At 24.9% G+C, this 14,454-nt stretch overlaps 4 protein-coding genes across 5 annotated transcripts in view; 3 read left to right on the forward strand and 1 right to left on the reverse strand.

Moving 5' to 3' along the window:
* Positions 1-1,681, forward strand: part of LOC102671327 (protein naked cuticle homolog 2-like) — a 9,474-nt gene extending 7,793 nt beyond the window's left edge. Inside the window, exons 4-5 of the mRNA XM_006619796.2 lie at positions 228-529; positions 799-1,681. Coding sequence (XP_006619859.1) covers positions 228-529; positions 799-1,438 — 942 coding nt within the window. The 3' untranslated portion in view covers positions 1,439-1,681. The remainder of the gene's footprint in view (positions 1-227; positions 530-798) is intronic.
* A 3,761-nt stretch (positions 1,682-5,442) lies between these two features.
* On the forward strand, positions 5,443-6,969 carry LOC102671079 (NKAP family protein CG6066). The gene is made up of 5 exons (XM_031512444.1): positions 5,443-5,516; positions 5,572-5,680; positions 5,830-5,914; positions 6,084-6,472; positions 6,574-6,969. Exons 2-5 carry the CDS (start codon positions 5,589-5,591, stop codon positions 6,755-6,757), a joined length of 750 nt encoding a protein of 249 aa, XP_031368304.1. The 5' UTR covers positions 5,443-5,516; positions 5,572-5,588; the 3' UTR covers positions 6,758-6,969.
* LOC102670852 (rhodanese domain-containing protein CG4456-like) lies at positions 6,958-8,031 on the reverse strand. Of its 2 annotated transcripts, none has more exons than XM_006619794.2 (4): positions 7,746-8,031; positions 7,415-7,600; positions 7,183-7,345; positions 6,958-7,081 (listed from the first exon to the last, which is right to left on the reverse strand). In XM_006619794.2, exons 1-4 carry the CDS (start codon positions 7,750-7,752, stop codon positions 7,027-7,029), a joined length of 411 nt encoding a protein of 136 aa, XP_006619857.1. In that variant the 5' UTR covers positions 7,753-8,031; the 3' UTR covers positions 6,958-7,026. The 2 variants fall into 2 exon arrangements, with proteins under 2 accessions (XP_006619857.1, XP_031368305.1); XM_031512445.1 differs by having other exon boundaries at positions 7,813-7,963.
* A 609-nt stretch (positions 8,032-8,640) lies between these two features.
* The window catches only part of LOC102670715, a 7,852-nt gene continuing 2,038 nt past the window's right edge, over positions 8,641-14,454 (forward strand). The window contains exons 1-13 of the mRNA XM_006619792.2: positions 8,641-8,796; positions 9,701-9,815; positions 9,981-10,162; positions 10,457-10,719; positions 10,853-11,048; positions 11,195-11,484; positions 11,566-11,966; positions 12,044-12,189; positions 12,278-12,612; positions 12,695-12,829; positions 12,924-13,105; positions 13,185-13,339; positions 14,369-14,454. Of these exons, the coding sequence (XP_006619855.1) occupies positions 9,737-9,815; positions 9,981-10,162; positions 10,457-10,719; positions 10,853-11,048; positions 11,195-11,484; positions 11,566-11,966; positions 12,044-12,189; positions 12,278-12,612; positions 12,695-12,829; positions 12,924-13,105; positions 13,185-13,339; positions 14,369-14,454 (2,450 nt within the window). The 5' untranslated portion in view covers positions 8,641-8,796; positions 9,701-9,736. The remainder of the gene's footprint in view (positions 8,797-9,700; positions 9,816-9,980; positions 10,163-10,456; positions 10,720-10,852; positions 11,049-11,194; positions 11,485-11,565; positions 11,967-12,043; positions 12,190-12,277; positions 12,613-12,694; positions 12,830-12,923; positions 13,106-13,184; positions 13,340-14,368) is intronic.

The following is a 14,454-nucleotide window of genomic DNA, read 5'->3' on the forward strand; positions in this document are numbered from 1 at the left end:
CGGATTGACTTTTTGTTGCTATTATGATGTTTTCGAATTCTGACAATTGAATAAAACATTTGTAACTATTTTTTTTTATGAAGTATACATTTACTTGTAAATTTAAAATGTTTTATGTTACAAAAATATATGATAAATAATTGAAGAAATGATGAAAAAATTTTTTATATACCTAAAATAATAAATTATATTATATATTTGGTAAGTGAAAATATGCATTATTTTAGACTGAACAGAAAGAAGTGGATACTCACAGTGAGGATGACGGTGAAAATGCGCGAACGAATCGAATAAAACAGGAGGAATTACGCAGAAGGGTGGGGCCCGTGCCTCATTTACCGTCACCCTATTCCAATAGCTCCGAGGGTGATATTAGCGATGACAGCGATGTCTCCCCCGCAGTTTCCCCCTTGACGCCTCTCCTCACGACTAATCAACGAAAACGCAGTGGTGCCCTACAAAGGCAACAGCTCTTAGAAATTATTCAAGCGAATATGGAAAAGAATAATCTCAGTTTTCATACGTCAAGGTATGCCTTTCGTGATCAATCGCATGTAAAATAGCGCGATATATTTTTTTTTTTAAAGGAAAAGGATTTGGTATAATCTTAAATATATTTATTAAATTGCGTTTAATACTAAAATTATTCATGTTTCAGCTATATTTTTTAAATTAATTTAATTATATTTCTTTATATATTAAAAATTTTCTTAAGTTTAAAGAAAATATTAAAAATATAAAAAAATTTATTGATAAAAGAGAAAAATAATGATAAAAGAATTACCAAATGTTTGCCAGGAAACGACATCAGAACGAGCAACTGCGCATTCCATCTCAAGTCCCACATGTCGAGTCTTCGCCTCACTACAATCAAGACTGTCGTTCACCGACGGAATCTCGGCCCACGGCGACTGCCTACCATAAACCTACTCGGGAAAAGCCTCAGGGTTTCACATCATTCTCCAAGGTACCTGCAAAGCATAGGGGGAATTTGAGAAAGACGCGGACACAGTACGGTCTTCAGAGGAATAATGCTACTGTGCAACCGCCGCGTGCTTACGTTCAACCTCAAGTTTTATCAAGAACAGTGATCAATCCAAACGTGTATACAGATCAACAAACTGCTAATACGAATCGCAATGGGAGCAATCTGATATCGAACAATCAACACCCCATCAATCAAACCACGACCAACAATCATAATGTTCAACGTAACGAGACACAATTTAGCCAAACACAACAATGTGGTAAGTCGAGCAAGAAGCATCATTTGAAACATGCAACCAGAGAACAGGATCAAGCTCGAGCCACGATTCAAGTCGTTCGTTGGTTGGAACGGGAATTCTCGCAAAATGCGGCAGCGAGCTCCGGCAGGAAACATGTTCATGAGCATATTCATCATCATTATCATCATTATCACACGGAGGCGCTTGTTTGATTCGTTCTTCGTTCGAGGAACTTTTGCGCAAATATAGTAAATTGTTTCGGTAATTGTGTTAATCCTCGAGTGATAGGATGGAGACTAAATGATCTATGTTCTTCCTTCAAAGATTTTTGTCTGATTGCTAGCTGCCGGAAATCTGTTAATGATCTTATATAAGTTTCTATTGGAAATTTGGAACTATTTTGTTCTTATATTATAGATTTTATGTCAATAAGATAAATGAGAATTGTATTCTACACTTTGAATGAAGATCAACTTTTGATCTCTAATTCTATAACTTGAGGATTAAAATTATTCTGAATGTTAAGATACCAATTTTATTAATTTATTTTTACTTCTGTAGCGGTTTGTACATTTTTATTTGTTCAAATGTACTGAGTTCCTGCAGTAAATTTTAATTCCGGAATATTAAGATATTCTATATGCAAATAATGAGGATCACTGCCACATTTTATTTTTTTAATAATCGAGATATTATCCAATTCGAATGTAGTTGATTTATGGCAAACCAAAGCGAGTTTTTAAAAATGTTTATTTAAATAGCTTTGGATCGTCAGTGATATCGACTAAGCAGTATATCGAGAAGTTTTATTCTTGAAACGTGTACTAATCCTGTTTATATTTTAACTATTTATCATACATAAGACAATCTTTTCTCGTTTTTCTTTTGGAATTTTAGGAAAAACGATAACAGATATATATTTTTTTTCAATTTATAATAATTACAAACTTACAGGAAAGTTTTACAATGATACCAATGATCTATTACTATACCGAAGTATTTACTAGGTATTTACTATGAAGGCTATTCTGAAATTTTTACATATTCGTTCTTGACATTTATACACGATATTGATTCATTTTTGTATATAATCGTTTGTAAAATAATGACATTTGACGATTTTTAATATAATTTTTTACAAAAGTTTGTATACAATTTTTTAAATTGACTTGTATTAGAAGAAAAATTGTTTTAATTTTTCTTCGATTTAGAATCACGTACAAAGACGTACAAAATCTCTCATTTTAATTTATGTAATTTTATCTTTTAGTACAAAGTGTAAAGATTTATTCTACACAAAAATTTTATTTTAATTTGATAAAAATATAAATTGTTTTGTTTCTTACGATTAATGATATAATTGATAATAATGATTTTAATTCAATTCACTTGATCTATTTATAATAAATAATAATCATTTTTAAGAAAAAACAGTATTAATGCGTAATACACAATAATGTTGTTTATGAATTCAAATTAAAATTGTTAAAAATTACAGATTCTGTGTGCAAACTAGAAAATCACAGGAACTAGAAATATTTTAATAATCATGGCATTTTCAATAGATGCAAGAATAATTCTTAAGGATCGGTATGTATTCATATAAGAGACAAAGTGTTTCTTTAACTTGAGTTTTATCATTGAGCTCAAGGTATAAGCAAATAGTCAAGGAATAGTGTCCGTTGATTTTATCTTGAATTCTAAATGATTTTTAAAATAATTTTTCTTTGGATACTTTTCCTTGAAATAATCTATAATTCGAAATGTATTTATTTAACTGAATTATAAAGTAAGCAAAATGTAGATAAATATTTAATCAAAGTATCGAGAGTATTGACTGATTGCGAAATTTTTGATATAACAAAGATAATAATTTTAAAAGAATTGCACTAAAATTTTATATTATAATAAATATAATATAATATTATAAAATATTATCATATAAAATTTTAAATAAAGTAATTTAATTCATAATTTTTGTAGATAATAATTTCTAAAGATATGTTTGTGGAATAAAATAAAGTAAATCTTGTTAATTTAAAAATATATAGAATGGAAAGTAAGTTTTTAAAATCTATTATTATTATAATATTTTTGCAATCATTCAATATCTTTCTTGATATTAAACATTGTAATTTTTAAGAAAACTATACTTTTTAAAGTTGGTTTCATAAAAATTACAATAAAAATTGATGGTGCTTCTGTATTCCAACGAATACAATAATATGCCCCGTAATAGCGTTGATCATTATTGCGTTGTAGCTATATAATATTTGACAATACAAAAAAATATTAGAGTAATGTAATTATTATAAGAAAACATTGTGAAATTTGTATCCTCAATTTTTGTTTTAATTTTGCAATTTTTAAATAATGAATTAGTAGCAAAATATGTAATTTCAGAAAATTATTATTCATTTATTATACTATTTTTTGCTAATTTTAATAATATAAAAAAATGATAATTTTATTTAAAAATTTTGAAATAAATTTTAATTTTTTTTTATTTAATTATAATTGCATAAAATATAAATTTTAATTTAGAACTCATTTTTATTGAAAAAGAAATAATTTTATATACATATATTATGTATAATATATTTTTTTTAAGATTTAATAATCGTTATTAAAAATGTAATTAGAACATATAAATAATTATAATCAATATAAGAAATATGATCTAAACTTATGACAATGATAAAAATCTTATGTCAAGAATTAATTGAGGAATTGTTATGTATACGTATCTTTTGAAATTTAATATTGAACAAATTTTTATAAAAAAAAAAAAGTGAAAAGAATGGACTTGTTAAGAGTGCCTTGTCATATCTCTGTTACTAATATGCAAGTATTAATTATTATCAAATTAAATATCGAATGTTTATTTTACTTAAATATTTCCTTAAATGAATCGATTTATTATTAACATAGCTACAATAATTTTCATTTTAATGATATATCAATAAACCACTTTATATTATTTGGAAACGCATAATGCTTAAGATCTAAATAACTGAAATTATTACGGATATTTTTCTATCTAAGTACTCAAAGAAAAGAGGATTATAATTATAATATTTATTAATTATAATAGATATTACTAACAATATGATTAAATACGACAATTGCTACTTTGTATATTTATAAGTCTTGGATAGTAATGCTGTCCATTGACATGTAATTTTATATCAATCTTTGTAATCATTGTAGATATTTTGTGTAATGTATTTTTTATTAATATTTATTAAAAACACATTTTGATATTAAATTATCGGAATTCATCGTGGAATTCTTCTAAAAGTGTTTCATAAAACAAGTCAATAAAATCTAAATACTATTTTCACTTTTATATTCGTTTTTTTCTTTTCTACCTTATTTTTTGATTATAAATATGCTCTCGTAAATATCATTTATTTTTGTATACATGCTGAGTTTTAGCATTTACCAATACGTGTAATACATCTCTATTTCATCGAAATAATATTTATTTCAATAAATCACAACTAAATGTTTGATAATGATAATAATTATTTCAATTGATATAATGATTGATATTAAAATTAAATATCTTGTATACATATATAAACTGCATTTTATACATAATTATATTTACATAAACCATTATGAAATAGATAATTGCAATAATGATATTACATATAATTTTTCAATTATAAAAAATTGTTTTTAATAATAAACGAAGATTAAAAATAATTTTTTATATTGTAATTAAAGATTAGTTATTAAGATATTTTAAGAAAATATTTTTAATCAAAAAAAAAAAAAAATAAAAAAAAATATCTATATTTTTTACATTTAAGATTAAAATACATTATATTATTTTTTAAAGAAAAATAAAAATATGAATATTCAATGAATATTTCGTACTTCATTTGTAATTACGCGCCAAAAGCAAACATAGACAAAAAAAAACAAATAAGAAAAGGATAGAGATAGATTAAAAATTATGGAATCAGCGCCATCTCTAGAGTGCCGTAAATGAAACTAAAATAGACAAAAAAAAGTATAAGAATTAACTATCAATGCCATCTCTTGAGTATTTTTAGAAAATTGTTTTTATCATTCAAAAGATAATACTGATTTTAAATTTTATTCTATTTTATCTTGTTTTTAAAGAAATATCTATGATATTCTGGAGATGGCATTGATTTCAATATTTTTATTACCTTTTTCTTTTGTTTGGTTTATTTATATTTGGTCTATAAAATTTATACGTAACTGTGTATATGAATAATTTTAGCAATTAACAAATGTCGATACTGCTTAATACCTGTAATTAAAACCAGAGGGCAATATTATAGTTCTTCTAAATTCTGTTTTGTCACAGTTAGAGCATAAACGAGCATGACAATGGATGCACGTAGAAGAGATAGAGAGCAAATTGGATTATGTGGTGTTGACAGAATTTGGGGAAAATCGCCAACACGAATCGAAGAGTAAGAAGTTATAATAATTTGTATTATTATTATTCAAATTATTTTATATTATCAATAAGATTGATAATTTTAAATAATTTATTTTTTATAATGATATTTTATTCTCAAAAATTATGATATATATAATAAATATTGTATAATTGAAACAGTTCTGATGAAGATGAAGAAATTAATCGATACAAAGACAACATTATGCCAAGAATTAGAAAAAGAAAACAAGAAATGAAGAAGAAGGTATGAAAGTATAATTTTTATTTCTTTAATAACTAACTTTTTTTATAATACTTTCAATATTTTTTTTATAAAAATTTTATATGAAATTTATTTTGTTTATATCCTCTTATAATAATTACTACTTTTAATATATATTATTTTATTATTTTTTATTATTTCATTGTTCTAGAAAAGTAAAAAATTAAAAAAGGAAAAGAAAGCTAAAAAAGAAAAAAAGAAAAAATATAAAAAGAAAAAGAAAAAATCAGATAGTAGTTCTGATAGTGAATTGGAGGAATTGGAATGGGTAGAAAAAAATGGAATTAATGACAAAGCAAAGATTAAAAAAGGATCAAGTTCAGATGAAAGTGGTGATGAAGGCATAGTAGGCCCAGTTCAGAAACCACATGTGACATTATCTGCTAAAGATTTTGGCAAAGCTCTTCTGCCTGGTGAAGGTGCTGCTATGGCTGCATATGTTGCAGAAGGAAAACGTATACCTAGAAGAGGTGAAATTGGTTTAACTTCTGAAGAGATTGCTGCATATGAAGCTGTTGGTTATGTTATGAGTGGTAGCAGGTAAACCATTCTATTAAATATTCTTAATTAAATTTCATTAGAATATAATGAAACTCAATAACAGATATATATTTTAATATTAATATTAATATTTATTTCAGACATCGACGAATGGAAGCTGTTCGTATCCGAAAAGAGAACCAGATTTATTCTGCTGATGAGAAACGAGCATTAGCTATGTTTAGTAAAGAAGAACGACAAAAAAGAGAAAATCTTATTTTGGGACAATTTAGAGAGATGGTTAATCAAAAATTGGCACAAGAACAAAAAAAGAAAATAACATGATTGTTTTATATAAAAATAATATCTTTGATAATGTATATAAAATTCTTGAATGTATTATAAGATATTATTATGTATTATAAGATATTTATATATATATATATATATATACATACATTAAAATATATTATCTACTTATTATTAATTAATTATACATTATATGATACATTAATTGCTATGAAAAACAAATTAAAAAATTTTCATTTTATGAATAATATTAAATTATTATTAAGCATTTTAATACACAAAATATTATTTTTTAACATTTGCTTTTATTTTTTACTTCTTCTTTCCCAATCCCGCCATCCTCCAATATAATTATAGGTACTATAATAAATAAATATGATTAATTATATAGTAAATCTATAAAACATTATGAACTATATATTTTTTAAATTAATATACTTTAATATAATAGTTAACTATACTTTTTATATCCAAGTTTTTGCATTTGTTTCTGAATTATACCACTTCTTCTTCCAGCTCTACAGCAAAATATGATTTTTGTATTTTTGGAAGGTTTCTCTTTGTTAAACTTATTTTTAAATTCTTTATTCGAAAAGTTTATCAATGTATTTTCAACATCAGACACTATAATAATATAATTCATTATAACAGCTTTTAACATTTTTAAAAATAATTATTTCTGTTAAAACATACTTGGTATATTAATACTTCCAGGTATTTTTCCAGTTTCACCAATTTCTTCTTTTTCTCTAACATCAATAATTAAAATATCACGGTCTCTTTGAGCTCTTAAAATATCACTATAACCAACATCATATGATTCTTCGGACATGATTTTATTGTTAAGAAGTGAAGTTGAAAATTGTGAGATAACTTGAACTAAAAAATAATACATTTGATTTTATATTTTTGACTGTAAATAAAATTTTATTACATTTACATGATATGATCTTTATGATTTGTTTATTAATAATAATAATAATATTAATTTAAAATATATAATGAAAATTAGAATAAAAATGACCTTTCATATTTTTTATAAATTGTTAAATAAATGACTTCGCAAATACTTCTTTTTTTTTGTAAATTACCGTAAGGAAATATCCTATATGAAGAGATTTTTAATAATTTATTATAAATACTTTTTTCTGGTTTAACAAACATATTATGAAATAACAATTTAAAAAATATAGGTTTATAACACTGACGTAATTTATTAAAATTCATAATCTATTATTATTAATCTATTCACAATCATATAACATGAATTCTACATAAATTATTTTATAATATATTATAAATATAAACATATAGATGTATATATAAACATATATATATGTATATATACATAAGCTTAGTTCTGATAAAAATTATCTTTATATTATAATATTATTTACATTAAAATGATTATTTCTAATGGTTTTAATATAATTATATTTGTTTATATTAATAATTATATTAATAAATGCAAATATTAATAACATTATTTAATATTATTCAATAATCAATTTTGACTATTATCCTATACCAATGGATGCGACTTAAATATTTGTATTATGTAATATAATATGATAATAATGAAAATTGTCTTGTTTTTTTCAATTATATATATTAAAATGTATTTTTATATGACAATATTTATTTAAAATATTATATAAAAATCTATTATAAATATTTATGTATGTATAGTTTGCGTACATTGACAGAACAATGAACTTGACATAAATATTTTATTTAAGAATAAAGAATGAAAACATTGATCAATATACGAGAAAGAAAGGAATTGTTACATTTATTATAAATATAAATATAAAAAAAATATACAATAATAAAAAAAAAATATATAAGGATGACATTCTCCATACATTGCTTTTTAGTGATTCATCTACAGATGAAGAAAAAAATTGGAAAACTTTAGAAGAGTCAGGAAGAGCGTATCCCGCTTTCGTATACGTCGCACCCTGATGAGGAATGCAGGAACTAATAATTTTTATTTCTCGTGCGTGGAGTTGTAAAGTGTACTAATTTATTGAAATAATTACGACACTCATCCCGTTTTTGCACTTTCGCATAATGTGAGTAATCGGACATTAAATTGATAGGACCATTTGCTTACATTTCGATAACATATAAAAAATTTTTGTTGGCTATAGTTCGATATTATATTTTTTGTTTATTTATACAGCCCTTCAAGTTTAAAAATTTGTAAAAAATATAAAAAATCGCGTGTAAAAATAGCGTTTTCGATTTTGCAACATGGAATATATTGATGAGTTAAATTCGTAAGACTTCGAATACTTTCTCATTACAATGTTACGCATCAACGAAAAATTCAATATCTCCGGATTATCAACATTCCAGAGTGTTGACACCTCTGTCAGAGTGCTCTGCTTTACCATTATTATAACATCACCATCTCTTTCTTTAATATTAACTTCTTATAATTCTCTCTCAGTTTCTTGTTTTCGAATGCCGCGTAGTGTCAAATACAAGAATGCATGAATAAGTTTACATTCTCATTAGTTTTTAACGTGTAAGGATAGGAAAATGATTAATCTATGAGATTAATAATTTGTATTTTTCTCGTTCATATTTTCGATGAATTTTGAGACAAAATACTTTTAAATATTTATTTAAGTGTATTGTATAAAAAATTCTTGTAAATATAATAAAAATTCTTGTAAATATAATAAAAATTTATGTTTTACAAGAACTTATATCAATAAATCTATTTTTATTAATTTTTCTAATATGTAGTTATATATTATATGAATGTGCATAAAGCTTATTGAAATATAATAAATCAATTTTTGTAAAATTATTTTTTGCTAGAATATAGTAATGATAATATAATACAAAATAATAAAAATTATATATAAATAAATGATTTATTTATATATAATTATTATATATATATATATAAATGATTTTATATATTTCATGAACAATTGTGAAAAAAATAATTTTATACATTTACAGATAAAACATAACAGGTGTAAATGAAACAATAGAAAAATGAGTTCTTTGCAACAAGGTAGCAGATTTTTACCTTTTTCAAATAATAATATACAAAGGAAGCAACTATCAATGCAAGGTATTAGAAAAATTTGAAATTTGTTTTTAGAATTGCTTTTGAAAATTTATTAATATTTTTAAGATAATGAAATATTAAATATAATAAAATATAATATGAAATTTCAATTTATATACAAGTTTATGAAATTATAATTTTTTTAAATATTTTATATTCATTTATTAGGTGGTCTTCCACAAAGTTTAAGTGGTAGTGAAACTGATGTTTCAACTTCAAATGAGAATCTAACCAATGAAGATCGCTATGTTATAAGACATACAGCTCGCCAAGAACCTCAAGGTCAAGAAAATCAGCAGCAAAGTCCATCCAGATCTTCCAGTCATAAAGAAAACATACCAAATATACAAGTATGTATAATTATATTTATTTTTAACTATTTATTAATTGTATATTTTTAATAATTTTATTGATAGTAATTTATATTAATATTTAATATTAATCATATACATATTTTTTTTGTATTTTTTTATTTTTATTAATCACTTTTGTGCATCATATATTTTTATTCCCTCTTATTATCTGTGAGATAAGTGTAGACATTCTTTAATGCCTAGTTATTTACCCATATTATTCTTACGTATCTTAAATTGCTACCTGTATTATTAAGTTACATAAGTGTAAATTACTTTATTGCAATCTAGGGTAACCTGCTCAACAGAAATAGTTTAAAGGACAGTTTGAATGGTTCAAACAGAAACAGTTTAAAAGAGAATTTAAATGGTTCTAATCGAAATAGTCTTAAAGACAGCATTAATGGTTCTAATAGAAATAGTTTGAAAGATAATTTAAGTAATCGTACCAGTGTAGGTTCAAATAGAAGTAGCTTAGATGTGTCTACAAGCTCCTACAATACACTTATAATACATAATGCTAATGATGATAATTCATGGGTACCATCTGGAAGGTAATATATTTAAATATATATTTATTAAAAAAATTTTATTATATTTTTAAGAAAAAATTATAGAACAATTAGAATTAGATTTATATTTATAATTTTATATAAATATTTTGTAAATATTGATATTTAATTTTAGGCTGTCAAGTGTAGTAAGAGAACATGGAGATATGGGTTATTTATATTGTGATGCTGGTGGAAAAGGACATTCAAATAGTCCTACTATGCAATCTTTATCAAATTTAACTCATGAAGATCATATTTATGAGCAATCTAATAATGGAGGATGTCAAGAAATAACAGATATACCAGATGATTATCTCAGTCAATCGCAGGTGATTATCATAATTTATATTTTAGTAATAATATATAACAAATGAATATTCCATTTATAAAAAAATTATTTTATTATAATTTAAATTTGATTAAATATAATTAATTCTTTATTATTTTATTATTTTACTTTAATAAAACCAAGCAGGTATTAAAACATCTTGCAAAAGAAGTTAAAGTACCATCTTATAGTAAGTTAACAAATAATGGAGGAAATATTGATATGAGAATGAGAGATGGTGATAGAGGGAAACAAAATGATAGTGAGTCAGAAGATAGACCACCACCTTCATATATGTCTGTTTTATTACCTTTAAAAAATAAATCTCGACTTCTTGGACCAATGGAAAAATTAACATTATCAAGATCACAACCTGATTTGTCTAGAATTGGCAAACCAGATATTGATAATTATAATTTACGGGCGACTTCACCACGGTAATTTAATTAAATTGATTATTGAAATTAATTAATTTTTGATAAATCAGAAGTAATATTTTATATTTAATATTTTTATAGACCTCAAACAAAAGGAAGAGAAGAAACAGAATCTGCAACAGGTGAAATTTGGCCACCATCAGAAATGATACAAATTGTAATCCAAGAAAATAGTGCCTTAAAACTAGAATTAGAGCGGTGTTATAACAAAGTTGCTAAATCTCAAAAGTTGGAACAAGAAATTGCAAAAGTGCATAGGGCTCACGAAGAATTGGCTGCGTCAAGTGAACGAAGAGAGAAACTGGAACGAGCTGCTAGATTGAGATTACAAAATGATTGTAGACGATTAACCGAATTAAATCGTGCGTTGCGAGATCAAATAGATTTATTATCAGCACGTACTGATAGTCCTCCGATCGTGGAATCTATGAGAAAAGAATTAACACAACGAGAATTATTAATTGGCCAATTGATTACACAAAGTAAATGTATTTTAAATATATTTTACTATTTATCATCATTCAGTTCATTGTTTTAACCATATTTATTTTTATGTTAGATAAAGAACTAGCTGCGGCGAAAGAAAGACAGGAAATCGAATTAGCAGCACAAAGAGCAACGTTACAGGAACAACGTACACATATAGATATTCTAGACACTGCTCTCACTAATGCACAAGGCAATGTGGTGCGTCTTGAAGAAGAGGTAATTTTTTATTTATTTTTCAATAAATTGTTTCATATTTCATATTTTATATTTACAAGTTTTTTTTTTATATTTATTTTTTTTACAGTGTCGAAAAAAACAAGTATATGTAGAAAGGGTAGGTCAACTTCAACGAGCTTTGTCTTCTCTTCAAGCATCCAGCGATAGAAGAGAAGAAACAGAAAGACAGTTGAGAGGTCAATTAGAACGGGAATTAAGAGAAGGTGGAGGTGGCGGTGGCGGTGGTGCTAATGGTAATGAACAATCTTCTAATGGAGAAACAATCGCAGAGTTAAAACGACGAATACGCGAAAGAGATGAAAAAATTATGTCACTGGAAGGTGATGTTGCAAAATGGGAACAACGTTATCTCGAAGAAAGTGCTTTAAGACAAGCAGCAATTGATGCAGCTAGTTTACCAAAGTAAGTTAATAATTTTAATAGCTAGCTAATAATTTTTTTATTATATTCATATTAATTATAATTTATTTTTTTGAATAATTAGGGATGCAAAGATAGCTGCGTTAGAAAAAACAAGTCAAGATGCAGAAAAATTAATTGCAGAAGCACGATCCGAAAAAATGAGACACATGGATGAAGTTCATGCTGCACAAAAAAAATTGGCTGATCTTGAATCTAGGTAATATTATTATTTCACATAATTTATTTATTTTTTTTATGATTGTAATTTTTTTATGTTCTGTTTTGGATTCTAATGATTTTTTGTTTCATAGAATGAAAGATCTAGAATCGAAGTTAGCTGAAAGGGATGCAATGATTAGAGTTCTTCAAAAACATACATATGATAAGGATAGTAGCAGCAGTAGTGGTGTTGGTAGTTATCCTGCTGCACATTCGTCTCATTCAAGTACATCAGCGGATCACCACACTGCATTAACAAGTACACCAGAACTTGGTAAAAAATGTATTTTCATGAAAAAATGATACAAATATTTTAAGATTATTAATTAAATATTAACTTTTATATTCAACAGTAAGCAGTGTATTAGGTGGTGGTAGTGGTTATGGAAGTACTGGTTCGTATGGTGTTACAGACAGTTACAAATACAGGAAACAGGGCAGCTTCGAGCAAACAAATAAAAGTCTTGATGATCAATTAAAAGAACTAGACTCCCAGCTACTTAGTAAGGTATGCAACATCCCAGTAAACGTATAATAAATATAGAAATAATTTCGCGATCATAAAATTAATCTTTTTTTACAAAAATATTTATGTAAAAAATCAATTAAAAGTAGAATTTTATCTATTAATCATATCAAAATTATTTTAAGAAATTTTATTTTTATTTTTATCTATGTATTTTTTGCGTTCATAATATTTTGATTTTGTGATGTTAAATTCTTTAGCTTTATAGCTACAGAAGATTATCAAAATATTACAGTTTGTACACAGGTACTTTAAAATCCTATTTAGGTAATCGTGTGAACAAGAATAATTGATATGTTGTTTTATATTAAAAATGTAATTCATTTATTTTCTAAAAAAAATACGAATATTTTTGATTATTAGTAATTGAATATATGAAAGAAACAATATATCAACTATTTTTATCTTGTGTTTGTTGTTATTCGCATAATCATGTGTGTCTTATTAATCCATTTTTTTAAATTTAAAATTTTTTAAATTTAAAAAAATTTTTTTTTTCTTTCATTAGCAAAATTTGTACAGAGTAAGCTTTTTATTTAAAACAAGTTTTCAAAAGAATAATATTTCATTAAAATTTTATGACTGTAATATTACAAATATTTTTATTGTTAATAATTTAAAGAAAAAACATAATTATTATTTTTTAAAAAGCAAACTCTGAATAAATTATTGAAAAAATATATATAGATAATATGTAAAGAATGCATCGAATTACTCGTTTTTTAATCATAAAATTCAGTAAACTGTACTTTTCACTAATACAAATCTTTGTGTGCCATTGATTTTTTGTATTACAATTAACTATATATTAATCGTGTTCAACGTTTTTCGATTAGATAGTGAAAAAGAGAAAGATAATTCCTACCTATTCCTATTTAATTCAAACTAACCCGAATCAATTCCTATCCCATGTGATCCCTGAGTGTGCATGCGCTGTTGTGGCGAGCACTAACCCTTATTCCAGGTCCCGGGCCTCCTTTCCAACGCGGCTATGCTTTTCTCTTGTTTCAGCGGGCACTTTGCTGTTTTCCAGGATTCTCTAATCCAGGCACTGCGTCGCGAAAAGGAAAAATACCCAAGCCATTATTGGCGGGTGT

This window comes from Apis dorsata, unplaced genomic scaffold (assembly GCF_000469605.1).
Source record: "Apis dorsata unplaced genomic scaffold, Apis dorsata 1.3 scaffold_437, whole genome shotgun sequence".
Classification (NCBI taxonomy): Eukaryota; Metazoa; Arthropoda; class Insecta; order Hymenoptera; family Apidae; genus Apis; species Apis dorsata.

Coding starts and splice junctions, on each gene's coding strand:
- LOC102671079 (XM_031512444.1), top strand. CDS start 5,589: ATGACAATGGATGCACGTAGAAGAGATAGAGAGCAAATTGGATTATGT. Junction 5,681..5,829: donor TCGCCAACACGAATCGAAGA/GTAAGAAGTTAT, acceptor TAATTGAAACAG/TTCTGATGAAGATGAAGAAA. Junction 5,915..6,083: donor AACAAGAAATGAAGAAGAAG/GTATGAAAGTAT, acceptor TCATTGTTCTAG/AAAAGTAAAAAATTAAAAAA.
- LOC102670852 (XM_031512445.1), bottom strand. CDS start 7,948: ATGAATTTTAATAAATTACGTCAGTGTTATAAACCTATATTTTTTAAA. Junction 7,346..7,414: donor TGGAAGTATTAATATACCAA/GTATGTTTTAAC, acceptor ATATTATTATAG/TGTCTGATGTTGAAAATACA. Junction 7,082..7,182: donor CAAAAACTTGGATATAAAAA/GTATAGTTAACT, acceptor TATTTATTATAG/TACCTATAATTATATTGGAG.